This window comes from Paramisgurnus dabryanus, chromosome 17 (assembly GCF_030506205.2).
Source record: "Paramisgurnus dabryanus chromosome 17, PD_genome_1.1, whole genome shotgun sequence".
NCBI lineage: Eukaryota > Metazoa > Chordata > Actinopteri > Cypriniformes > Cobitidae > Paramisgurnus > Paramisgurnus dabryanus.
This window is the reverse complement of record NC_133353.1, coordinates 23,596,551-23,622,530: the sequence shown is the minus strand read 5'-3', so window position 1 is coordinate 23,622,530 and position 25,980 is coordinate 23,596,551. Positions and strand designations below refer to the sequence as shown.

General features: G+C 37.6%; 4 protein-coding genes across 8 annotated transcripts in view; 2 read left to right on the top strand and 2 right to left on the bottom strand.

Moving 5' to 3' along the window:
• The window catches only part of zfyve28 (zinc finger, FYVE domain containing 28), a 32,108-nt gene extending 27,485 nt beyond the window's left edge, over positions 1-4,623 (bottom strand). For both annotated transcript variants that reach the window (XM_065288581.2, XM_065288580.2), the window contains exon 1: positions 4,268-4,623. In XM_065288581.2, the coding sequence (XP_065144653.1) occupies positions 4,268-4,303 (36 nt within the window). In that variant the 5' untranslated portion in view covers positions 4,304-4,623. The remainder of the gene's footprint in view (positions 1-4,267) is intronic.
• Positions 4,624-5,321: 698 nt separating this feature from the next.
• cfap99 (cilia and flagella associated protein 99) lies at positions 5,322-13,552 on the top strand. Of its 2 annotated transcripts, none has more exons than XM_065288583.1 (15): positions 5,322-5,628; positions 5,703-5,847; positions 5,956-6,050; positions 6,271-6,383; positions 6,821-6,998; positions 8,436-8,516; positions 8,640-8,708; positions 8,797-8,883; positions 9,160-9,248; positions 9,396-9,600; positions 9,732-9,873; positions 9,968-10,119; positions 10,489-10,697; positions 12,782-12,968; positions 13,070-13,552. In XM_065288583.1, the coding sequence occupies exons 1-15, from the start codon at positions 5,521-5,523 to the stop codon at positions 13,187-13,189; spliced, it is 1,980 nt and encodes a 659-aa protein (XP_065144655.1). In that variant the 5' UTR covers positions 5,322-5,520; the 3' UTR covers positions 13,190-13,552. The 2 variants fall into 2 exon arrangements, with proteins under 2 accessions (XP_065144655.1, XP_065144654.1); XM_065288582.1 differs by having other exon boundaries at positions 13,067-13,552.
• Positions 13,553-13,575: 23 nt separating this feature from the next.
• Positions 13,576-20,252, bottom strand: rtkn2 (rhotekin 2). The gene is made up of 12 exons (XM_065288584.1): positions 20,066-20,252; positions 18,804-18,991; positions 17,211-17,263; positions 17,056-17,109; positions 16,761-16,878; positions 16,485-16,685; positions 16,291-16,385; positions 16,098-16,204; positions 15,844-15,975; positions 15,502-15,667; positions 15,291-15,398; positions 13,576-15,158 (listed from the first exon to the last, which is right to left on the bottom strand). Exons 1-12 carry the CDS (start codon positions 20,195-20,197, stop codon positions 14,584-14,586), a joined length of 1,929 nt encoding a protein of 642 aa, XP_065144656.1. The 5' UTR covers positions 20,198-20,252; the 3' UTR covers positions 13,576-14,583.
• A 288-nt stretch (positions 20,253-20,540) lies between these two features.
• The window catches only part of znf365 (zinc finger protein 365), a 34,962-nt gene continuing 29,522 nt past the window's right edge, over positions 20,541-25,980 (top strand). For 2 of the 3 annotated variants that reach the window (XM_065288588.1, XM_065288587.1), the window contains exons 1-5: positions 20,541-20,905; positions 21,860-21,896; positions 23,746-24,467; positions 24,985-25,156; positions 25,356-25,402. In XM_065288588.1, coding sequence (XP_065144660.1) covers positions 21,891-21,896; positions 23,746-24,467; positions 24,985-25,156; positions 25,356-25,402 — 947 coding nt within the window. In that variant the 5' untranslated portion in view covers positions 20,541-20,905; positions 21,860-21,890. The remainder of the gene's footprint in view (positions 20,906-21,859; positions 21,897-23,745; positions 24,468-24,984; positions 25,157-25,355; positions 25,403-25,980) is intronic. The other variant, XM_065288589.1, reaches the window with a different exon arrangement.

Sequence of the window (25,980 nt, the reverse complement as noted above, 5' to 3'; positions counted from 1 at the left end):
AGTTGCTGTGTGTGGTTGTTAAATAAAGTGTCTTGTGTTTATTCTCAAGTGGGCTCAGTGATATGTTATTAATGATAATATGGTGTTTTCTGGGTCAAAGAGGGAAAACTACATTTTGTGATGTAGATTAGATATTACACTTGTTTTTTCAAAATGAGACTATAAATTGAGGGTATGGGGGGCCTCCAAAACCTCTCAGCCCCAGGGCCTCACATTAGGTTAAGGCGGGTGACCCGACCAACGTTTTCAACTAACCCGCCCGCAACTCGGACCGCAAAAAATAAAAAAATAAATAGTGTAACCGACCCGCTCCCTGGCCCGCATTTTTTTAAGTAGTAATTGTTTAATAGTTAATTGCCATCTTTATTTCAAACGACCCGACGGAACGCGACCCGAATATCATAAAAAATATTTTTGGATGACTCGTAACCGCGGGTGAGCGCATGCATCCGCTCATTTCGGATCAACCCGCGCATCACTGGGGAGAGGATTTGTTGCAGATCAATGCAGCATTCCCGCTTATGTCGCGGACCCCGGACGAATGCGAGAGGCGGTGGTATATGCATTACAATCGCAGTAGAGGGTTGAGATTGCAGCCTTTAAACAGACTAACATGGCAACAGGTATGCCTATAATATTAAATATTTAATATCATTATTGTTTCATGTAATTCTAAAAAACTTCCTGCTTGTCATGAATGTAATAAATTAAGAAACAAATGTCATAAACAATATGCTTACATTAAAGTGTGCTTTTAAGTGTTATGTGCAATGCTTTTGAGTTGGTGAAACTGTCCATGTTAAGGAGGATCAGCACCTAAGGCATTTTAAGATCTTTTGTGAATAGGTCTTAGTGAGTTAGGAGTCCTCTCGACTTCTTTTAAGCTGTCCCAGACTTAGGTGCTACTTTTAGGGCTAAAATGCTTTGTGAATTACTCTTAGTGAAAAAAATTAGGAGTCCTAAATTTAGGAGTGACACGCCCATTATTTTTAGGAGTTGCTCCTAAATTCGCCAGTTAGGAGCTACTTTTAGCCTTAAAATTCTTTGAGAATACGGCCCCTGATCATGCAAGTCAGTTTTCAAGCTCTGTGATGCACACAGTAAAAAACCAAACAAACCAAAACGAGTCATAAATCACCATAGCGCATGGAGCAAAATTTAGGGCAGTTCATATAGTAATTGCAGATGCAGTTTTCTTCAAAAATATAAAGGTAAAGCTGTATAAACACAAGGAAAAAATGGTGTTTCAAAGGGTTGTGAGGTAAAACAGAATGTGATAAACCTTTAGGCTGACATCACTGTTTATGGTTACAGTACAGTTCTGAAATTAGGGCAATGATGATCTTAGAAGAAACTACCTTGTTACTCTGACAAACACTGACACACTTTCTAAGCCTGGATGCTCCGCACACCTTAAAGCTCATTTTTTTTGGTTTCATTTTATTGAGCGTCTGATGCAAAAGCTTGATCCTGATGAAAAATAACAGTCACTATTTGTGAAGAATGTATCCAAGTGAGTCACAGTCAATGAGGCAGAACTGCACCCGTGGGCCAAGGCTTCTTTGACAACAATGAATGTTTGCACATCTCACGGGACACCCTGGATTTAAATCCATTTAAAGAACACAGATTACTGTAACATCCTGTTGTGCGATTATTCTGATTCTACCTTTCCCTAAAAGGTTAATATGGTACAAAATCAACTAGTTACACAATAATATCATCATTATAAACACAAATCAATTTATTCTTTCTAAAGTTTTAAACTGCATTAAAGGTCACATATTATGCCCAATTTTACAAGTAGTAATAAAGTGTCAGGTGTGCTCAGAATGTCTCTGAAGTTCCAACTCAAAATAATCATTTATTATATAATACAGATCATTTATTACAACATGTCCAGGTTTTCCCACGGAAAATGTGTTAGTTAAAGGAAAAGTCTACCCTTTTGCCATATTAAACTATGTTATTACCTCAACTTAAGACGAATTAATACATATCTATCTTTTTTCAATGCGTGCACTGTACAGTGCATTGTGAATGTGTTAGCAGTTAGCCTACCCATTCATTCCTGTGGTACCAAACAGGGAAGCCACCAAACACTTCCATGTTTCCCTATTTAAAGACATGAGGAGTTATACTAGTAAGTATGGTGCCACAAAATAAAACTTTTTTTTGGTACCATAGGAATGAATGGGGCTAGGCTAAATGCTAACACATTCATAACGCGCTGTACAGTGCACGCATTGAAAAAAGATAGGTATGTATTAATTTGTCTAAAGTTGAGGTAATAACATAGTTTAATATGGCAAAAGAGTAGACTATTCATTTAAGGTGGTAGGTTGGGCGGGTGTGTGTGTGTGGTAATCAAAGGGGCGGGGCGTACACGGGGCGAAAATATTTTTATTTAAAACACTCAAATAAAACATAATTTTGAAGAAACTATTACAGAAAATGAACTACTAGATTACTAATGAATTAAATGTTTTAACAGATACCTCTAACGAAAATAGCTGCGTGATGAAGTGAAACTAAAGGGTTAATAAGCACAAACTGAAGCAGATTTGTGGAACGTCTGGCGAACGATGATAGATAGCGCGAAGATTGTAAAAACTGATTATTTCCCACTATTATTTAAAGGAGTGTAACTACTGTAGCATGTAAATAATGTACATAAATAAAGTGAGCAAGAGCACTCAAAAATTATATAGAATCAACAGGCACGTGAAACCTAGCTAGCAGGTTGCTCAAACAACAAAAATCACCAGCTAACTTACTTCAAATTTGCAAGAACTATAGACTAATACAATAACAGGCTTAAATAAACCCAAAACATAAGTCCACTTACAGTTCTCACGGACATACGTTTTATCAGCTGGCTATCCCCCAGACAGTTGCCGGACCATTTCACCTAGTAAAGGCGGTAGGGTTTCCCAGCTTAGGCGGACCGCCCAAACTGCAAAGTGCTGCATGATGTCCAAAATGCACCTATTTGGGTACAGTTTTCGTGTGTGGAACTTTAAATGCAAACGAGCTACTGCTCTTCACTCCCTTACTAATAGGGCGCAACTATGGTAATGAAGGACTGCCAGTGAGAGGCTGTGGGTGGGGCTTTTTAGTGTGATGTCACATTAACAAGATAATCAAAACAGCATGTCTAATCAGACTGGGGATTAAAAAAAAAGAAAGACACAATTTATCTCACAATATTTTTATCAATATGCATGTTCCCTGGGATTCAAACCCACAACCTTTGCAGTGCTAATGCAAAGCTTTACCAACGGAGTTACAGGAACATTAGTTGAATAGAAAATTGTAAACACTACAAAACTGACACAACTGCATCAGTAAAGAAAGGTGTGATTGTCAGTAAGAGTGTTTCATCACTAAAGTTGTGGGCTGTGGTGACATATCAATGTCCCAACATGTGAACACAGAAACTGCTGACTCAAAGCTAAGTTTGGCTAAGCAATGGGACATTAAAGCTTATCAAGAGTCACAAACCAACAGCCAAAATTTATAGTAGCCAATGCACAAAAATTTATTCAATTCCATGCAAATATTTGTATCACAGTTTTCAAATCAAAGGCAGCTGTAAGGATGTGACTGTCCTTTCACTATCAAAGGAATTATAAATAATCTGACATGTAGTGACACCATGGCTTTGTTTTAGTCAATACCAAGATGACCATCTAGAAAGCATTTTTCATATGCATGCATATTTACATGCTGCTCAAAAATGCTGCCTAGGAAAGAATGTCACATCACATGAATACAAATAACAGCCTAGAGTAGCCTTCTTATATAATACTAAGAATTACTATCTAGATAGGCAGTTTACATCAATGATGTCCAATAATGTTGTTAAGGTAGGCATGTTATATCACAATCCCCAAAAAAGGTGTCTACCTAGTCAGTTCTCACATATAAATACAAATGATACAAACACTTATACTAAATACGTATTACTAAACATACAGTCTAGGTAGGAAGCTCACATCAAATGATATCCAAGCATGTTGCCTAGGTAGATACCTCATATCACATGATCCCAAAAATGTTGTCTTAAGTCACCATCATATGATGATGGAATGCTATCTACCGTAGGATGACAGTTTACATCATATGATGCCCAAAATGTCACGTAGGTAGGCAGGTCACATAATACGATGCCTAGAATGCTGTCTAGGTAGGCAGCTCACTAATTTTTCAGAAACATATCAGGCAGTTCAATGAGCATATATCATTAAATGAGTGTCAAGCTTACCTTTGGCTTGTAAAGCCACTTTCGGAAACGATTCATTATTGGTCACCTCTCCAGCTTAGCGACAGCTCCGTGCCAAACCCGAAACCGAACTGAAGCCCCTTTAAGCCCACTCACAAACACAGGGCTAGCAAGCTAAGCTAGCGCCTACCCACCAACAAAGCCGTGTTGACAGCGTTGAGCAGAGGCCAAAAACAGACACAAGCTGTTTTAATCCACTATTAATAAATCACAAGCTCGGACTCTGCCCTTGTACCCAACAGTCGTGCGGCTGTCTTTGTCCCCAAACACACGGGCTGTTCATGCTACCGAGGTAGGGCTCAGTCTGACTACGGAAGTTGCGCTGCTTGACTGATCACAATCGGGTTGCCAAATACTCCGCATTATCCTCCGACATTTTATAGCTGTTTATTAGCTCCTCCTTTTACAGTTTACTTCAGTGAAAACATTTACCAAATTAAATAAATGCATGATGTCGCCACATTTGTTTTTATTTATCAATTTTTTTTATGAAAGTAATTAATTCTGCACCAATGTAACATTTAACTGATCAATATACAGACAAAAACATACTACAAATAATTTTTTATTATTCTTTCTTTTTTTTTAGAAGCAACCAACACCCAATAACATCTTTGGGAGGTGCTGCAGAAGTATGGGATATCTTATTGCAATCACAATACTGAATCAATACTCATTGCTACAAGTAGATTCTGATTACAGAGGGTTTGAAGATTACAGCATTGAAAAACAACAACAACAATAATTTGTATGATTATAAATATGTAAACATTTTAATGCCTCATTAAAGGATGAATAGTCTACAATTCAACCCTTTTTTTAAAATAACGTACTTTTAGCCACTTGCAAAATGTACTACTTTCTTTCCTAAAATATAATTTATTTTAATATATATTGTACAAATATTTTAAAGTTTTGTTGGAAAGAGAGAACAGGGGAGAACAGTAATATTGACGTTTTCTCGCAGGAAAAGTAGGACCGCCTCATCGTTGCTAGGCAACAACAAAACACTGTAGCTACAGGATGAGTGTTTTGAAGACGTGTAGTTTTTGCGTTTAAATAGGATTGAATGGTTCTTCATAATTCTTAATTTATAAACAATCTGAGCAATAAAATTTTTACGTTGTGTCATTACATTTAAACGTGTGCTCTGGTTTGAATCTATACAAGTTTTCTATATCTGTCTTGCGGTCTGTAATTCAAGGTGTTTAATCTGCCTGAGAAATCCAGTGAGGATGAGCTACAAAGAACTTATCAAGGAAGTCACAAGACTTTTGGACAATTTTCAAGAAGACAAACAATGCATTGACAGCTTTACAGAAGATGCTGCCAAGGAACTTAAGGTATTCTTTAGTTTGATAGTGAACTTATTGTTTAAAACAAAAAGTATGTCTAATGTTTGTATTTTGTCTTTTAGAATCTTTCCTCGGCTAACCAGATGTTTGTTATTGATACTTTACATGGATGTGTCACACACAAAAAGCTTTTGGATACTGTGGTAAACATATTCTATATTTACCATGGGAAAACTTTACTCAGAGTGGACCGAAACATGTTCATTGGTAAATTTACTTAGTACTTAATATATTTCAAATTTCATATTTATTTATGCTTAATATAGAAAAGGTGCAGTAAAAACCCTGTTATATTTGTCTTACTGGTTTTCTCAGTTGTCTGTTACCTTGCCATCTTCCAGCTTGATGATTTGGGCCTGGAGCATTTCAGTAGGATAATAACGTCTCTAGATGTCTCAAAAATGCACAAAGTAAGGGGAACATACATTTTATCGAGCAGTATCACAAAATACTTTTGCACCATGTTATGGCCAGAGTGGTTATTAAGGTCTAAAAACATCTCAACATACATTAAATAAATTAAATATATATATTTGACAGTGGAATAATGAATAACTGACAGGTACTAACATTTGTATTGTGCATTTCTTTATCTTTCCCCCATTTATGATATCCTGTCCAATGCCTTAGTTCCTGAGTTTTTTCTTTAACACCAATAACCTCACAAACCAGATCCAGGAAGAATGGAGTCACATCTATGATGATACTGTTGTAAAGAGTAACTGGATCACCCCATTGCTGAGGTAAAATAATACAAATTAAAGAAGACAGGGTGTTAGGTTATTTTTGGTGCTTAAGTCTGGCATTAATCAATAACTTGATATACCCCTGAAGGACAGTGTTTTATAAATTTAGTAATACAAATGTTTGGCAAACAAATAAACAAATAGATAAATTGATTTGGTGTAAATTAATGTGGTGTATAAAATAGGTGGATGTGTTCATAATTCATGACATTATTAGTGCAAATATAGGCTTTGTACTTTGAACAATGAATCTAATCTGATCGAATAGGAATCATAATCACTGGAGGATCCAGGAGGTGTGGCATTGAATCAGAATGTGTGAATAATAGGTCCTATGAGACCTCTAAGATGAAATGTCCTATTTATGGAAGTATGCTTTCTCATGTATGGTTGTTGCCAAACATTGTGCCTTTGTCCTTTATGCTATTGATCAGAAAGTGCAGTGAGATTGAAGTACTTTTGAATCAGCTCGCCAGAAAAATGGGCAAAGGAATTCAGCCGAAGAAACCACCCAGAAAAAACACAGAACCTAAAGAATTTAATCTGACCCAGCCCAAACCTCGACCACTCCCTTCTCCTGAAGTCATCCCACAGCAGGACAAGCCCAAGCCAGTAAGTGTCGTCACACACCAAAGAATGTTAATTTAGGTTAATACATGCAGACAAAATGATAAGAATGTAACTAAAGTATTTGAAGTGCAACACTTAATAATTGTTTAAAGGAAAACACAATTTTTCAATATTTTTATACGGTATGTTCTTACCTTAACTTATATGAATGAATACATTCCTATCTTTATTCAATGCATGCACTTAATCGATATACAGCGCGACATGAATGTGTTAGCATTTAGCCTAGCCTCATTCATTTCTTAGGATCCAAACAGGGATGAATTTAGAAGCCACCAAACACTTCAATGTTTTCCCTATTTGAAGACTGTTACATGAGTAGTTACACGAGTAAGTATGGTGGCACAAAATAAAACGTAGCGATTTTTTATGCAGATAAAATATGAGAACTATATTGTATGGCGGAGTAGCACTTATAGTTTGTAACACTTTGACCTCAGGTGCAGTAACATCATTACTCCTGACTACTCCCCCTCTCGCTCAATTTTCCGTCAATATTACTGCACCCGAGGTTGAAGTGCTGCAAACTATGTGCTCTTACCCCTCGTTCAGACAGCCAGCGACATTATCGCTGTGTGTCGCTTGTCTCTTTCAATGAGGCGTTTCTAAATCTGCTTGTCATAAACAAATGAGTACCATCCACGCCAGTAACTGACGAGAGAAGGATGACGTGAACTCCACTGCTTTGTTCATTGGTAGTCGCTCCCGAAAGTCGCTCGACATTTGCATAAAGTTAAACTTTTCTTAACTTTCTCGCGTCGCTGGACACGCCCATACGGTCGCCAACGGTCACTGTCGCTCGTGTCGCCGGAAGGCGCCAGGTTTCCATTGAAATGAATGAGATCGCGTCGCTCTGCTACTGCTTGTCGTTGGCTGTCTGAACGAGGGGTTACTCCATACAATAGAGATCAAATTTTTTATCCGCTTAAAAAATTGCCACATTTTATTTTGTGCTACTTGCTCGTGTAACTACTCACGTGACAGTCTTTAAATAGGGAAAACATGGAAGTGCTTGGTGGCTTCTAAATTCATCCCTGTTTGGATCCTAAGGAATGAATGGGGCTGGCTAAATGCTAACACATTCATGTCACGCTGTTCAACGATTAAGTGCATGCATTGAAAAAAGATAGGTATGTATTAATTCATCTAAGTTGAGGTAAGAACATAGTAAAATATTGAAAAACGATGGTGTTTTCCTTTAATGATTAATAATTTATTAATAAATCTTTATATCTGATCATCAATTAATTGTTGAATAAAAAGTGAAGTTAGCTTAAATTTAATCATGAAGAGTTTTACAATGACTTGTAAAACATAAATAGTTTATCTATTACAGTGATATCAAAGCAAGCTGCTATGAATAATAATTGGTATTGTTTATTTTAGACATTAAAATTAGGTTACACTTCATTTCATCAGGTACCAACCAGCACTCACAGATCTCCAAAGGAACCAGAGATTCTGGACGAGATGAAACAGAGGAACCGAGAGCAAGCATTAGTTAGTCAAGACATGAGCTGTTGTTTCACATGTTGCCTCTCATTACATCACAGCGTTTATTTTGTTACTATTATCAGCCTCATATAAACATTTCTTCCTGGTGTTATTTCTTCACTCTAATAGCATGCACTGTATGAAGCAAACTCTCAACCGTTTAGATGTGCAAATCCACAGAAGTCTGAGAAAACTCAGGTGAGTGTCTAACAGCAGGTTTTAATGCATCAGCTGTGCAAACATTGTTTTTCTTCAAAAAAAGATAAAAGTCTTTTCCGATGAACAGAATGAGATTTCCCAGATTCTTCAAAGCCGTGATGCCGAGCTTAAATTTGACCAAACGTATACTTCTGGCAGCCCTTCTACCCAAAAGGTAACCCCAGTTGACAAAAATTTACAAAATGTGACCCTATCTGTTAAATCCAGCCTAAAATATCTTAATCTTATTATGAGATTTGTAGCATCAAGTTTAATTACACTGATTGATTTCATGTCAATATTAAAAAACAAAACAAGGTTATGTAGAAAACAGTAATATTGGCACATCAATGGTCCACCAAGTCAGCACTAGCTTTACTCATTTCTAATAGTGAGTCTTTTTTATATAAAATAGTGTATGATTGTATGTTTACTGTTTACAATGGCACAGGCAAACAGCTTACCAGTCAAACTGAATACAACAGCCATCCTGCGAGAGGGTGCTTTGTATAATCGTCAACTGGAAGAGGAGTTACAAAGGTACAATCGGATAATTTGATAGCATTACAAAGCAATTCATATAATGCTAAAGAAATGTTCCCATGTGCTTAGTTGGTAGAGCATTGGTTTAATTCCCACTATCCCCTGAAAATGTAATGTAATATGTGTGTATGTTACTGGTTACAGATTAGAGCGTTTGTCTAAGGGTGCGAATGATCCAACTGCGTTCATCCAGTGGCAGAAGGAGATGAAAGAGAGAGATCTTCAGGAGGAACTAGCTGAACTGGAGCGCCGGCGACTGGAGGGGCGAATCAGCCATGAGGAGGCGGTGCTGGCGCGAGAACGCGTCCTGGAGCGCAACCACCATAAAGCTCAGCAGGCTAAAGAGGAGGTGATCTCATAACAAACATTAGTGTTTATAGCAATGCATGACTCACTCTGATATACTGTACACTGAAATCAGCTCATAGTTTTTTATATCCGTTTGTGCGTTCATGGTGATGTAATTTGTGGTTGCTCCAGACAGCAGAGCTAATGCGCAAGTATGCAGAGAAACGTGTGAAGGAGGAGAAGGAAATGAGGGAGCTGGTACAGCAAGTGGCTGATGGGCACAAGAACTCCAAAGCTGCTAAAGCCAAGCTTCAAGAAATCAAACAGCGCATTGGTATACATGCACATAAAAAATATCATAATAGTATTATTTTAGTATGAATGTAGAAATTAACTCACTGAAATTACACTGTGTGTCTGGTGTTAAGTTAAGGAGGTCTCGGAGCAAAGCAGGGAACTCCTCAGTCAGGCTCTGGAGGAAGCACAGGCTGAGCTTAGCAGGAAAATGGAGCTTATTCGTCAGATTCATGCTATTGAGTCAATCCCTCTGGACAGACAAAAGTTTATAGATGACACTGAGGTTAGTGGAATACTTCATTAATCTACCAAAACAATACAGTATGATGTCAATACAGAATAAGTGTTAATATAAATATGTGATGCTGCCCTTGAAATCTCAAAATCAAAAAAAGTCTCATAATCTAAATATGATTTTAGGAGCATCAAAGTTTAATCATTGTCAATACCTTACTCAGTCAATGTCAACAAAGATATGAAAGCTATATTTTTTTACAAACTAAGGGTCACATATTATATAAATGTAAAAGTTGACCATTTTAGAGTAAGAAAAGTGTTTTAATGAATAACAAAGGTTGTTAGAGCTGCCTTATGGAGATGATGGTGAAACCTGCATTAAAATGATCTAACAAACACTCCTGATGCGATGCAGACTGCTGGTCATGATCTGCTGTGCGAGATGTCTTTGGCGGAGCTGCGGGAGCGTTTGATGATGCTAAGAGAGTTACAGCATTTCGAGCAAGAGGAGAGGAGAAGCCGGATCCTGCAGGAGAAGCAGGTGAAGGAGCAGATGCTCTTGGAGCAGCTGGATCACATCTCTCTGTGCAGAAGTCTAGCAGAGCAGGCCTCTGCTGCGCGCAGGTAACTCAGCTTTCATACTGTTAACCACTCAAATCTACCCTAAAAATGACGCTGAACCACAAAACCAGTGATAAGGGTTCATTTTCGGAAATTGAGATTTATACATCATCTGAAAGCTGAATAAATAAGCTTTCAATTGATGCATGGTTTGTTAGGATAGGAGAAGATAGAAACTATTTGAAAATCTTGAATCTGAGGGTGCAAAAAATCTAAATATTGAGAAAATCGCCTTCAGTAACTGCATCAATTCATAAAAATAAAGTTTTTATAGATTTATTGTAGGAAATGTACAAAATATCTTTATGAAACATGATCATGTCCTACATAATATCCTAATGTTTTTGGCATAAAAAGAAAAATCAATAATTTTGACCCTTAAAATTTATTTTTGGCTTTTGCCACAAATATACCCGTGCTACTTAAGCCTGGTTTTATGGTCTAGGGTTACAGACGTGAACATGATATAAAAATACGTTCTGCTTGATAGAGAGTAATCTGTTGTAAAAATGAGAGTTACATTCCATTATATATAGGAAGAATAAAAAAGTGTTTGAGTCATTCCTAAAAATGTATTAATGCGGACATTTCACAAGACTTTTTTAAAATGTATAATAAATCTTTGTTGTCTCCATCTTGGGTACATATGTGAAGTTTTAGCTCAAAATTCTGTATAGATAATTTATTATTAGCATGTTAAAGGATTAGTTAATTTTCTTTAAAAAAATAATTTAAAAATCCAGATCATTTACTCCCCACCATGTCATCCAAAATGTTGATGTCTTTCTTTGATCATGCGAGAAGAAATTATGTTTTTTGAGGAAAACATTCCAGGATTTTTCTTATTTTAGTGAACTTTAATGGACCCCAACACTTAATATTTTTAATGCAGTTAAAAATTGCAGTTTCAAAGGACTCCAAAACGATCCCAAACTAAGCATAAGGGTCTTATCTAGCGAAACGATTGTCATTTTTGGCAAGAAATAAAGCACTTTTTAACTTTTAAACCATAACTTCTCATCTTCCTCCGGTTGTGTGACGGCAGCGCGATCTCACGTAATTGCGTCATCACGTCAAGAGGTCACGGATGACGTATGCGATACTACGCCCCAGTATTTACAAGTGTGTAGAAAGAGGGCCGTTTCGCTGTTGTTGTGTGTCGAATGATACAAATTAATGTCTTTGTGACAATTGTTTAAAATGGTCCGCAAATTTTCGTTACATATATGTAACACGTGACCTTTCGACGTCATTACGCAATTACGTGAGGTCGCGCTGGCACGTCACACAGCTGGAGAATGAAGAGAAGTTGTGGTTTAAAAGTGCATATTTTTTTATTTTTCTTGCCAAAAATGACAATCGTTTCGCTAGACCCTTATGCCTCATTTAGACTCCTTTAATACTACAATTTTAAACTGCATTAAAACTGTAACGTGTTGGGGTTCATTAAAGTCCTGGAATGTTTTCCTCAAAAAAAAAAAAAACATAATTTCTTCTCGACTGAACAAAGAAAGACATCATCATTTTGGATGACATGGTGGTAAGTAAATTACCTGGATTTGTTTTTAAGAAAATGGACTAATTCTTTAAAATTCCCACTTTGTAGGTTTGCGCAAAAATGTGCCGTTTTTGGGTGTGTCCTTTTAAATGCAAATGAGCTGATTTGTGCACTAAATGGCAGTGTCGTGGTTGGATAGTGCAGTTTAAGGGGCGGTATTATCCCCTTCTGACATCACAAGAGGAACCAAATTTCAATGACCTATTACTTCACATGCTTGCAGAGAATGGTTTACCAAAACTAAGTTACTGGGTTGATATTTTACACATTTTCTAGGTTGATAGAAGCACTGGGGACCCAATTATAGCACTTAAACAATGATATGTCCGCTTTAATTTCATAGCATTACATAACAAAATATCAAACCAAGCAACAAGCAAATTTTGCTAGATCTTTTACATTTTTGCAATATTTTTTAACCACCTTGTCCGGGCAAGTTGTGTGTCACAACCAGAAACAATACATTTACGCATCCAAGTACTTTTTGGACCGGAAAGGGACAGTGACTGATTTCAGATCTGTTCTAAAGTCAGGAGGAGAAACGGTTGAGAAGTGAACTGAGGGAGGCTGTCAGTAAAGATGAGCGAGTGCTATCCCTTCAGAAGACCCTAGAGCAGAAACAACAGGAAAGACAACAGATAAAGACTGATAAAGCCAATTCAAAGAGAAATGAACAGGGGACTCCTATTACAGTCAAGAGCTCCATTCTTAAAAAGGTAACCAAGACCAGAATACAGGTGTTTCTTTGCTATTATGACTTTTAAATAACTATATGCAGTTGTTTATAATGTTTATTTCTTTGCATTGCTATAAGCAGCAAGTTCTTGAGGAACAGCACTGGCAAGAGATGGAACGCAGTTTGGAACAGCAGGTTTGCGGGGTCATCCAGTCCTCCAACAAAGCTGGTGCTGGTCAAAACCAAAGGCGAGTTTGCTGATGACCATTATATTTAAAAAAAAAAGTACATGTTAGGGTTTCTTTACTTCAAGATGGTGCAGACCTATATTAGTCAATGTTTGAAGTGGAACAAAAACGTTCATCAAAGTTGTGAAGAACGTGTATTGGTTTTAAGACAACTTTTAGGAAAGATTTTGATTCACTTCAAATGTTGACTAGTGTATATTTTGCCATTGTAAAAAATATTTGATGACTATGATGAACATTATTAAAAGTTTAACCAGTTATCAAGCACAGACCAGGCTGATATAATCAAGAATTTGAAGAATAGCTAAATTCATTTTATGTATTATTGCACAGTAACACAAATAACGACACAAGAATAAACCAGTTTAGTTCAACTTTTAAGTGTATTTCTATCTCATTCCAAAGTAACTGCATATGACATTGTACCTGTAAGTTGTATTAATGCCTAGAGATCAATATATGTTTTACGCAGTGAATTGTTCTGAAACATCTGAAATACAGAAATAGGATCCAATGAAAAGAAAAAGTATTGCACAGTAATGTACACTACAGACAAATAATCTGCAAAAATAGGATTTAGGGGAATGCATGATTTGTGTTTAACTTAAACAATGAACCTTAACATTTCTGTAAAACTACAGTATAAAAGACAAATTACAAATTAAATGAAAACAACGTTTGAGACTGAAATGACATTTTCATAAAAGTTCACCATTGTTATTTTAGTGGACTTTAAATGAAGGAAAAACTTATTGTATAAAATCTTACAGTCATAAAGAAAATACAGTTAAATAAACTAACCCATAGATTCCAGTTTCTAGTGTTTCCTCACCCACTAATACCTTGAGCTTGTGTTTAAACATGTGCAACTATATTTTCAAACAGATATACTAACGTTTAACTTTAAGACAATATTAATTTGTGAAATAAAAGAAAAGGCTGCATGTTAACCATCACTGTTAAAAAAAAATACATTGAACTGTATGCCGATTTGTGCATTCAATGATTCCATGTGCCAACCCTCAAAGTGCTCATTTGTAGTGGTTACATAATAACTGGTCAGTTACAGACAACTAGTGCTAAACACGATACACAACTAATACATTATTCTTGAACAGTAAATAAAGAATTACAAATAAACCAATAAGTTTTGTAAGTCCAAGTTACATCTATCAACTGTAGGACTGTAATGTTAAGACCAAGAAATAAAAACAAGACCCTACCAAAATGAATAAAAATTTTGTCTCCCTTTAGTTTTTGCTCAAGCATGAACAAACAAGATAGACAATTAATACATTCACATACATCTAACCTTTCACAAAGGTGGATCAATAAAAATATGAAAGTTTCTGCAGAGGTGCCAATTCATTAATCATGAGAAGATAGACAGACAGACGACTAAAGAAATTACCAGGCTTTAGTGTTTTTCTTTTCTCTGAATGACATTCTCAGTTTGTTCCTGGGGGCCGGCACCGGAGCCTGAGGGTCCCGACTGGAATTTTTAGGGTTATCAAACTCATCATTTTTTGGGGTATAAGGCTGCTGACAGGGCTCAATCTGTCCCAGAGGTGGGTTTTTACGATAGGAAGTGTGGTTCTTTTGCAGCTGCTGGATGATGGCAGAGAATTTCGCATCCAGCGATGGTCTCCCTGCTCGCGGCCTCGCCCCTTTACAGTTCTCTTTCTCCTGATTGGATATGATGCTGGTAGGTTCAGCATATGGTAATTTATCAGGCGGGGGTGGAGGAGCTCTCCTCTTTTTGTTGCTGCTCGTGGTGGGACTTAAAGTTGACTGGTCACTTTCTTTACCTGGTGACAGAATTGCTTTTTGTACCACCATTGGTCGAGATCCTTCAAACAGTGCAGCCCAATGAGGAGGCTCTTTCTCCTCCCCCTGACCAATGAGATAGCGCCCATCAGTTTCCTCAATCTTGTTGTGAATTATGTCAGTCAAGCTTTCGAATTTCCCAGGGGAGCCGATGCCTGAAACCAGTAAACGGATTTATTTTTAAACGAGCCATTAACACAAAATATAAGGAGGTTACAAGTCATTCTCGTAGATCACTTAAAGTTATGATGTAATGTCTCTGTGTTGACAGTCAATTCATTACTCACTCAAATCCTTATAAACAGAATCGGCTTCCTTCGTCAGAAAGAGTGGTGGTTTCCGTGGTGACAAAACTTCGATTTCCATAAGCTTGTTGCATGCGTGTTGCCACTGACCTAATATAAGGGTTAATATTAAGTCACTACAAACACAAATTCCTGACAGGTTTGTTATATACGGCACCAAATACATGAGTGAAAATATCAAATTTGAACTTACTCTGGTCATAAATGTGCTGCCGCAATGCATCCAGCCACTCCTGTAGGACATCAGGAGTTTCAGCGATGAAAACATGACTGGAAGAGTCTCCATGTCCTGGGTTTATGAGGCACAGTCTAGACCCAGTCCTCTCATGATCTTTGCCTACAACCCGGATACGAGTATCCTGCACACACACACAAACATACTTGTACTGTATCTTTCAAAACCTTGTCTTGGTGAAAAATACTATTATTTTTTTATTAAATGGCAGATCTAATTCCATAGACCTATATTGAAGGAGGGAATTGCTAGGTTTTTGGGATGGGGAGAAGTGATTGCTTAAAGGCCCCATTTCCATACCTTGTTTATGGGAATAATGAGGCTTGGCTCCATTTTAGCTTGAATCTCTTCAGGTGAGTAATAGCACGAAAGCCGTCCAGCCTTCAGCACACAGTACAGCCGACAGCTGCGCTGCAAACCCTCAATGCTTTGCTAAATATACAGTCATTGAATAGGCATTAGTATAATTAAATAATTCACAGCACAGTCCATATGCAAATGTTAATATGAATATCTACATTGATCAGATGTGTGTGCTTGATGTCAAGTTTTACCTGTTGGCTCAGGTAGCCTGTCATCATATCTTGAGTCATGCAGTCAGGTTGAGCCACAAGCTGACAGCACAGGTTTCCATAGAGCGGAAGCCATGCCGAAGTCTCCACTGAACAAGCAATGGCATAGGGTTAACCGAAAAGATCCAGGTCAACATGTTAAACATTAAAAAAAATGTGGCTTGTTTGTTCTTACCGTTCTGCAGGATAATAAGAGAATGAGACTGGAAAGAGCCTTCAGCCTGCTCCAAACCCAACGTTGTGTATGCCAACATCGAGTATCGTGCACCTCTACACACAGGTCATCAGAGAAAAAAAACACTCAGACTTGATTTACTGTAATGCACATTTCTTATGAAAAATTTACAGTTCACAACAACGTCTGCATACTGTGGTATTGGGTTGGACAGAAGGAAAGTATCTGGGTCTCCTCCGTCCAGAAGGGGGCAGAGTTTCCTTCCTGAAGATCGGCCAAATGAAGAGCGCAGCTTCCTGGCCAGCTTTTTTGGAGTGTTCACAAAGGCTCCCTCACCCTCTAGTCCACAGCTATACAGCTCCAATGTTATTTCAAAGTCTGGCTTAGCCTCAGAGCTGTATGGAAGAATATCTGTTAAAACGTTGCAGACTTCCACCATAATAAAAATTCAATAAATCGTAAAGACGTACAATATATTTACACCCTCAAAGCAAATATCAGTCATCGATGGGTCTGCAATAACCATTTCTGTGTCAAAAATCTCAGAGCCGATTTTCATCAAGCAGAAGACTGCCACCCTCTGTTCATCTGTAGGGTTCAAAGATAAATGACAATTTTAATAACAACATAGTTTAAATGAAAACATTTACAGATTGTTTTTGATTTATAGCACCTTTCCTATTTAATATTTCAGCTCCTGTGAAATTATCTGTTTTGGCTGTGCCAACATATTAGTAAATGTCAAAGTTTAAAATTTTCACTCACTTCCTTTGCTGTTGAAATGTTCAGAATCTTTCCAAAACAATGGAATTCGCAGACCTGAAGGAGCAAAGGCAAAAACAAACGTGAAACTTAAAATTTTAGCAATAAATCAATCTGACTAATATGGATAAAAAAGTTCTGAAACTTTGAATGCTTACCGGATATGGCTACCTTTCCTTTACAAGGGACTTGATTCAGAGAGTTTGAAGACCTAAAATAAAAATATTACACACTAATTTGAATCTTTGTCCATGTAAAGTTGACCTACATTTACAATCAGTGGCGGCTGGTGACTGCTCTTCCGAGGGGCGCAAATTCAAAATGTGTTCGGAGTCACATGTGTTGCTCGTGTTTTCAAAATATGTATCTTGTCTAAAAAAAAGTGGCTGCTGCACAAAAGAGACGCTCACATTCACAAAATACTTGCAAGACACTCACTTAACAGTAAACTTACGCATGAAATTATGCGAGTAGTATCTGGCAAACGAAAGCGTTTATCACAAACCCTTTAGACGCTTTGTCTGCAGCAGGCACTTATTTTGACAAGACACCAATGCACATATGTTCACTTGACGCTCTGAACACATATTTTGAAATGATGACACATGACAGACTACATACGTCGTGCGCCCTCAAGAAAGAAGTCACCGGCCACCACTGTTTACAATACTGTGCAAGCATCTTAAGCACATTAGATGCATCACAAAATTTAACTAAAAGTTAACTTATATATTTTGAACCGATATAGAAACAGAAAATATTATTAAATTCTCCCTGTAGTCACAAAATGTATCATTTAAAATTCATCTTTCAGTATCATAATAGCATATTAAATTTTTCCTGTCACAGTATTTTTTTCAAGCTTTAAAACATCTTTAATGTGACTCTCCTTAATCCCTGCCTCTACCCAATCGCACAGCTCGGACTATAGATATATAAAATTTAAATAGATGCTACATTCGGAAGTTTCAGACACATAACTGCTAAGTTTGGTTTTACACAACTCATATGTGAAATGCGCATTTGCAACACTAATCTTTAAGTGCTGATGTTTACAGTTTACAGCAGTCACCCTGCATGTGCGAGCAGCACAGAAGCAGAGCTGAAGCAGCAGTGCTGTGAATATTTTAATGCTCGGTCTGAGGCATCAGTAGTTCAAGTTACAGGTATTATGTTTGAATGAAAAACTGTAATTTGTTTTTGGAATATTGTGGTATTTGTTTTACAAATGACTTATCTCTGTGAGCTAAGCTTCATTATTTTTTTTAAAATGCATGTGGCCTCATTTTTTAATTAAAAACGCAAATATCCTCCACTCCTCAAAAGGATCTCTCTGCCAGTTACATGGTATGGCAGGTGGGCGGGGTCCTGAAAAAGATTGCAGCGATCAGCAAGTAGCAACATGACCCAACTTCAAACGATTCAATCAATTCTCAATGGACGAATTCAAATCCAGCCCTACCTTTTTCATTTCAGAAGCCATTTCACTTTGATATATGTCACCACTGGGAAAATTAGACAAGACATTGCTTATTCCGTTTCTTGTCGACTTTAAACCGCGTGAATGAGAATGTCTTCAATTTATGGAGAAAATACTTAATGGTGTTAATTGTTGAACTTGACTTAAAACATTAAAAAACACCATATAGACTTATAAACAACAATAAAACCATACACTAAGGCAAAATGAAGCAGGATGCAAAAAGCAGAATTAAAGTCATGTGTGCACACTGCACAGTAATCTCACTAACCTTCTGATATCCTGGTGCTGTTTTCTCCTTTGTGCTTCAGTCATGTAGGCTTTAATTCTGGCATTACATGTTAACAGACTCCTGGATGCATCTAACACCTGCTCTTTCTTTGTACTGGCAACCAGAAGCTTGTAAGCCCCCGCTCTCATTCGCATCTCAAAATCCAACTTCTCCTGAATATCACAGTCCTGGTGGAAGACAAAGCAGCTTTATGAAAAAGTAACCTCAAAACAGCCCTCAGCGAAAAACGAATGGACACTGATGGAAGAGCGATCATGTATTGGGAGAAACTCTAGCATGTTATCTAGTCTACAATGTTTCCTGAGGCAGGTACATGCTGACGTATGGAAAGATGAGATATATAATGTTGTAATGTTGTACTTAGAAGGAAAAGAGCTCAGCCTCTTTTAAACTCTTCCCATGATAACTAGCAACTGGTTTCTGAACAATGGGTTTGATATCTGAGAATGTGAAATGAAATAATGAAGGTGGGTGGTGAAAAGGTGGGGCAAAAATATACAATGACTCTTTCTACAAGACAATCCTACTCTTTTAGAGATATGTGATGATGTTTCAGAATTCAAACAGCGGGGCTGCATGATTTTGAAGAAAAAGTGCAATAAGCAATAATTTGAGTAATGTGATATACAATTTGCAATACGATAACTCTTTATGTTTGTAAAATCGATTTAAATATTTTTTTAAACGTAACATTTTTAGAACCAACATATTTGTTTCCATATTCCATCTCTCTGCATCAACTTATTTTAACTAAACATAAACTTATGAGGTGATAGATCATAGTTAACGCAAGCCATTGTCAATAGCATATCGCGATATAAACATCGCTATATCTGTGGTTTTGATTTATTTTGCTGCCATACCAATCAGTCAACATATTTTAATCTTTACTAAATAAACATGAATGGACGTATTAATGGATTATTTAGTTGTTTGTCGATTTATACGTTGTTTATAGACAGAATACGAGAGAAACACGATCACACCCTCGTGCATAAACCACCTTAAGTTTTATAGAAATCTGTCGTCTGCACAACAAATTCATATCCTGTATTATCTGCTGCGTGTCATTCAGACTTCGCTTCACATGTCTCTCTTCTGCCTGAGAAAACATCAAATGTGACTGGTTAGTTCTTAACTAACGTTAACGTTACTATTTCTAACATCAAGAGACGCGTTGAAACACAAAACAGTGATCGCTGAATTGGTCGTTCTTCAAACACGATCGCTTTATGACTCACCTCATTTAGAAAAAACATGCTTTCTCTTATTTTCTTTCTCTTGATCTCCATTGCGAGCGAAGAACATGAGGATATAGTGGATCTGGTGCTAATATTTCGTTTAAAATTTTGAATATCGCGCTGTGGATCCATACTGGCCTCCTCACTGAGACAAGCCCCTCCGCAAACCACAAACCAACGGATTACACAAGCTGGAATCGACCAATCAGCTTTCTGCAAAGCGCCTCGTTGCCAACACAACAGCGGGGCTGTACCATTTTTAAATCCTGAGAGGGTGGAGTGTCGATACATCTTAATAATATTGGTGTGCATACGTCATATTGATTGATTATTTTGTGTTATATTAATAAAAAATTATTAACATAACAATTTTAATAGTTTAAAAAGCTTATTTTCGTGTGTTTTCCTCTGTGTTTTTTTATTTTGATATCACCGACCCCCGTCTGTCTCCAAATGGTAAAAACTGATTGTCTGCCGCACTGCATTCTAATGAATCGTCAATGCTCTAATAAAATCTATTTACTTCTTACTGGATCTTTTAAGATCGTTTGAACGATCCGATTAAATCTTGCAACCCTTTTGCACACGACAACTGCATTCAGCACCACATTGAAAGAAACCAATGTCACCCCTGTCGCTGCTGTCACGCTCGTTCCTGACAACGTCGTTAATACCCAGATGACTTCATACACCTATATGTCTTTCTACTGTATCTGAATCAGGGGGGACCGGGTAAATACCAAGCAACAAATAATCCAAAGGATCAACAGTTTGATTAAAGGGTACAATCAAAATCTCAGCAGCACGAACCAAAATTAGCATTGGACCCCGTTCATTGAGGTATGGTTGCATGCTTATGAAATAATAGATAATAGAATTGTCATGACTACCTGTCTGATTTCAGACTCATTTTAATAGATCGCCTGCTTGCATACGTAGATAGCATATAAATCTTGCTCTACCAGCTGTCTCTGTCGGAAACGTAATGTAATTGATCATTTCACAAGTAAAAACATACATGATATTTGGATTTCACTAAGTAGATCATTTAAAGATACAGAAATGCAGTTGATCTAATTCACCACCGAAATGCATTAATTTGAAAACTGTTCCAAACCTTAACAAGAAACCTAGAAAAGCAACGAGCATTTTTACATTAAGAGAGAAGGTAAGCCAGTAAAAAGATTATTAGTCTATGAAACTGTAAATCTTTATACATTTTTGTTGTTAAAAACTACGCTTTAACCTTATAACCCAGCTAATATAGTAAACAATAATAATACAATATATATATATATATATAATAAAACAGTATAAGGCCCAGCTTTGTCGTGTTGGTGCCACATTTTTCTCGGACTTATGCAACTGTTGTATTTTAGATGTTTCATGCATTGCATCTATTTTTAGGCCTTGTGAAAAGCTCACTAGAGTAAAAAATGAGGCACCAGTTAGGCATACAGGGATGCAGACTGGTTAACCAGAATCTACTAGATGATACCAATATCTAGAGGAGTGAAACTCAACTGCCTTGCCCAACCCCTCCCTGGCATAACTAGAAAGCTATAGAAATATTTGTATAAAACGAAGCCTATTTTATTGTTTTGTTTTATTTTAAGTAGCTTTAAAGAGATATATCACCACCCAAAAATTAAATTTCTGTCATCATTTATCAAACTGATCAGAAGCCCATTTGACTTGAATAATATTCTTTTATCCTACTATGGATGTCAGTGGGACTTCTGATCGGTTTGGTTACAAAATTTATTTCAAAATATCTTCCTTTTTGTTCATTAGAACAAAGAAATGTATACAGGCTTGTAACAACATGAAGGTGGGTAAATTAATTTTTATTTTTGAATGAACTATCCCTTTAAAGGAAAACACCAGCGTTTTTCAATATTTTACTATGTTCTTACCTCAACTTTGACAAATTAATACATGCCTATCTTTTTTCAATGCGTGCACTTAATCTTTGTACAGCATCTCGTGAATGTGTTAGCATTTAGCCTAGCCCCGTTTATTCCTTAGGATCCAAACAGAGATGAATTTAGAAGCCACCAAACACTTCAATGTTTTCCCTATTTAAAGACTGTTACATGAGTAGTTACATCAGAGTCCTGCAACCGCATAAAATTTAGAAGCCACCAAACGAAGTGTCTCAAACGGTTGGATTGTGACATTCCTAAAATTCGTAGCGCAAATGAAAATATGTGCCAAATTTGTATGTGCACACCAAAACTTTTAAACACGACTGAAAACGTCTGGAGGATACTGAATGCCAGTTGTTTTTAGCCGAGCTTTTTAGCTGTGATACATGAGCTGTGAGCCGGTTGGTTGTTGTGATACTTATCCCGCCCCTTCTCCACTGTGATTGGACGGCCATGTGAGAACTGACATTGACGAGCGGAGCATTTTACCCAAAGTTGAATCTCTCGACTCTCAGCGCAGAGCGCGGAAAAAACGCTGAACGCCGGCTTATTTGAAAAACGGCGAGTTTCCATTGGAATCAATTGAGAGCATTCGAGACGAGACTTAGGAGCACAGCAGAGGTTGTGTAGGTATGCAGAGGTTGTGTAGGTATGTTGTTTGTTTCTTGGTCTTTTTTTATTAATAGGTCTATTTGTGGATAGTTATCAGGTTCCATTTGTGCCGATGGTAGGTTATTAAATGGCGCAAGACAAAGCCCACTTTAGCCTGTTTCATTAGCCTATTCATGACGCTGTTGTGATGTTGAGAGAGGTACGAGATAAAAAAAATAAAGCACTTTAATTGGAATGATTTTAGCGTGTGTGATTTATGCCTGTGCGGGTAACAGGCCAAATTTAAACGGGTCCGGGCGGGTGCGGATTTAATTTTGATATTATCACGGGTGACGGGTTGGATCTGGTGCTGAACTTTGCGGGTACGGGCGGGAGCGGGTCCCCAAAAATGGACCCGTGCAGGACTCTGAGTTACATGAGTAAGTATGGTTGCACCAAATAAAACGTGATTTTTGAAGCGGATAAAAAAAGGAGAACTATATTGTATGGTGGAAGAGCACTTAGGGGGAGTAGTCAGGAGTGAAGTGCCTCCGCTATACAATATAGTTCTTATTTTTTATAGGCTTAAAAAATTGCCAAATTTTATTTTGTGCCACCATACTTACTCGTGTAACTACTCATGTAACAGTCTTTAAATAGGGAAAACATGGAAGTGTTTGGTTGTTTCTAAATTCATTCATGTTTGGATCCTAAGGAATGAATGGGGCTAGGCTAATGCTAACACATTCACGACGTGCCGTACAAAGGTTAAGTGCACACATTGATAGGTATGTATTAACTTGTCTAAGTTGAGGTAAGAACATATTGAAAAATTGTGGTGTTTTCCTTTAAGTCATCTTGAGGCCACCTTGAAAGTTTGTTGAGGCCCATTAGTTAAGAAACATTGATCTAAAGAACAGTGTATGTAGAATATGTATGTTACATGACATAATACAAGTAAATGAGACATACAGAATTATGAATATTGAGTTAACTCTTATCTTATGGCACCATTACATGCTGCTTTTGCCCATTAAAAAGTACATACCTGGTAAAAACGAACATGTAGTGCATAGTTTGTAACATACAGCATGCTTATATATCATCACAACATAACATCATGTGACTTGAATGTCAGATCATTTTTTTGTTTTTTCTTAGGTTATCTGTGTCATGCAGCAGAAAGTGTGCACACGCAACACAGCACTGTTTGTGAAGAACGGTGAGGCGTGTGGAGCCGGGGCTCCTCAGCAGTTCCCTTTCCGATGCCCTCGATGTGGTGAACACGAACGTTTTCAGAGCCTGGCTTCTCTCAGGGCTCATCTGGAATACAGACACCCGTTCCACACTAATCACGTCATCAGCCTCCTATCCACAAGGGGGCGCTCCAACACAGACCTAGCGGAAAGTTGCAAAGGCTCAAATTGCGACAAGTATAAAGTCTGTAATGCTGGGACAAATACTAACTCAATTGGTAGAGATCACAAACTCATATTTAACACTGATCCAACTCCCTCCCATCAATTACCTGGAGAGCAGATGCTGACATCTCCAGAGAGGAGCCTCATAGTTGGGGAGGCATTGGCTGGAGTCGGGCCCCTCTCGGCTCCGGTGGTGTCCGTTGAAAAGAGACTGGAGGGGATGATAAGGACCGCCAACAGCAGTATGGAGAGGCGTCTACTACGGCTTAGCTCAGAGCTGGCTCAGACAGACACCGCCATACTTTGTGAGCGTGCTCACTCGCATCATCTGGCCCAGGAGAAGCAGGAAGTTCTGGAGCGAGAGCGGGCACTCAGCAGACAGGTGGATGCTGCAGTCATGGTGATCGCCACCATGCGGCAACAGCTCAGCATCTCAGAGCATGAACTCGAGAGGAGAGAACAGTGAGTTTTACTGTTTGAGCTATAATGGCGCTTTTCAGTTGCATAGTACCCCACGGTTTGCGTCAGGTCGGGTCAACTCACCTCACTTTGGCTTGGTTAGCTTTTCCATCGAGTTTAGTAACACTTCGGAGTGGGAGGGATTATAGGCGTGTCGTTATATTTGCGCTGCCTACTGCTGTGACATCATACATGTGAGAGCGTTGTTGTACATTCCCATTCGTTTATTTATTTCTCAGTTCGCCACAAATTAAAAATTGACCACCACAAATAGATGTTTTGCACATTCCGTTTATCACTACCTCTATCTCACATGACAGTTTCTGGACAAACACCCGTGGTGTCAGTCGACGCGCTCCGCTAAGCCTCATTTAAGTTGCATTTAAGCATATATGTGGACGTGCGCGTCGCGAAAAACTGTTATGGTGTTCCTGAGTCACAGCCTGTGGATGTTTTTCCATGTCCATGTCATGATGTGTCATGATGTTTATAAACTACTGTATCTTCAACTGTTTTACAGGGAGGTTATTACCATCCAGAAGTTTCTGGAAGCAGCAGCGCACCATGAGATGTGTGGGAAAGTTCGATTGCGACGGTTCATTGAAGGTCTTCTGCGACGGATTTCTCTAGCCGAGAGACTACTGGAATATTATCAGAGCGCACCGCACAGGCATTATTGTACTGCTCACCCTGTATGTCAACATGTTTGCAAAATCATATCATGTGTGATATATGGCCACATTTTATTTTCTTCTCAGTTACACAACGTAGTATTAATATATAACTTTTATAGATACTGAATGACCTGGCATGGCCCATTTCTTTCAATTTCATCAGTTTCAGTTTCAGAAATATGAGGATTTTTCAAATTTATTCTTTATATCATTTCAGGAGCCTGTTTTCTCTGATCTAGGTCCACAGAGATTAAAACACAGCAGGTAATGTATTTTTATTTTCTTTAGAGTAAATATTTATTTCTGGCCTATAGGATGTATAGTTATGTATATTTTCCCCTATTATTTAGCTTTTTATCCAAGCATTTGGTTTCTTATAATTTATTTGCTAGCTGTGAGGAATATTTCATGTGCGTTGCCACATGCTGTTCTAGAAAGAAAAGACTTCTGATAAATTTACCTCTGGCTAAAAGTCATTACCAGATTTCTGAGCTGTCTTTAATTTTTAATCACTTGCGTCACTTATATAGGTGAGGATCAAATGTTTTTTCGAGCTAGATTTTACTCGTATTTTGGAGAGTGTTAAATTTGGACATTGCCTGTAATAATAATTTGTGTAATCTGATGAAGACACTGCAAGGTCATATTGCCTCCTTTCATGCTTTCATGACTGCTGTACAGTGACTTTATTTGTGGATATTAAATATGGTTGATCATGGAGCAAATGTATAGTGGGTGATGATGCATATACAGTGATGTAAAAAAGTGTTGGCCTCCTTTCTGTTTTTTTATGTTTGTCACAATTTAATGTTTTAAATGTTTCATGAAACATATTTAAATAT

What these genes read in the sequence shown, in the direction of transcription:
- rtkn2 (XM_065288584.1), bottom strand. Translation starts at nt 20,197, where the DNA reads ATGGATCCACAGCGCGATATTCAAAATTTTAAACGAAATATTAGCACC. An exon ending in AGGAAAGGTAGCCATATCCG is followed by an intron (nt 17,110 to 17,210) that starts GTAAGCATTCAA and finishes TTGCTCCTTCAG; the next exon opens with GTCTGCGAATTCCATTGTTT. An exon ending in CTGTCCAACCCAATACCACA is followed by an intron (nt 16,386 to 16,484) that starts GTATGCAGACGT and finishes ACCTGTGTGTAG; the next exon opens with AGGTGCACGATACTCGATGT.
- cfap99 (XM_065288582.1), top strand. Translation starts at nt 5,521, where the DNA reads ATGAGCTACAAAGAACTTATCAAGGAAGTCACAAGACTTTTGGACAAT. An exon ending in CTGGAAGAGGAGTTACAAAG is followed by an intron (nt 9,249 to 9,395) that starts GTACAATCGGAT and finishes TACTGGTTACAG; the next exon opens with ATTAGAGCGTTTGTCTAAGG. An exon ending in CAGGCCTCTGCTGCGCGCAG is followed by an intron (nt 10,698 to 12,781) that starts GTAACTCAGCTT and finishes TCTGTTCTAAAG; the next exon opens with TCAGGAGGAGAAACGGTTGA.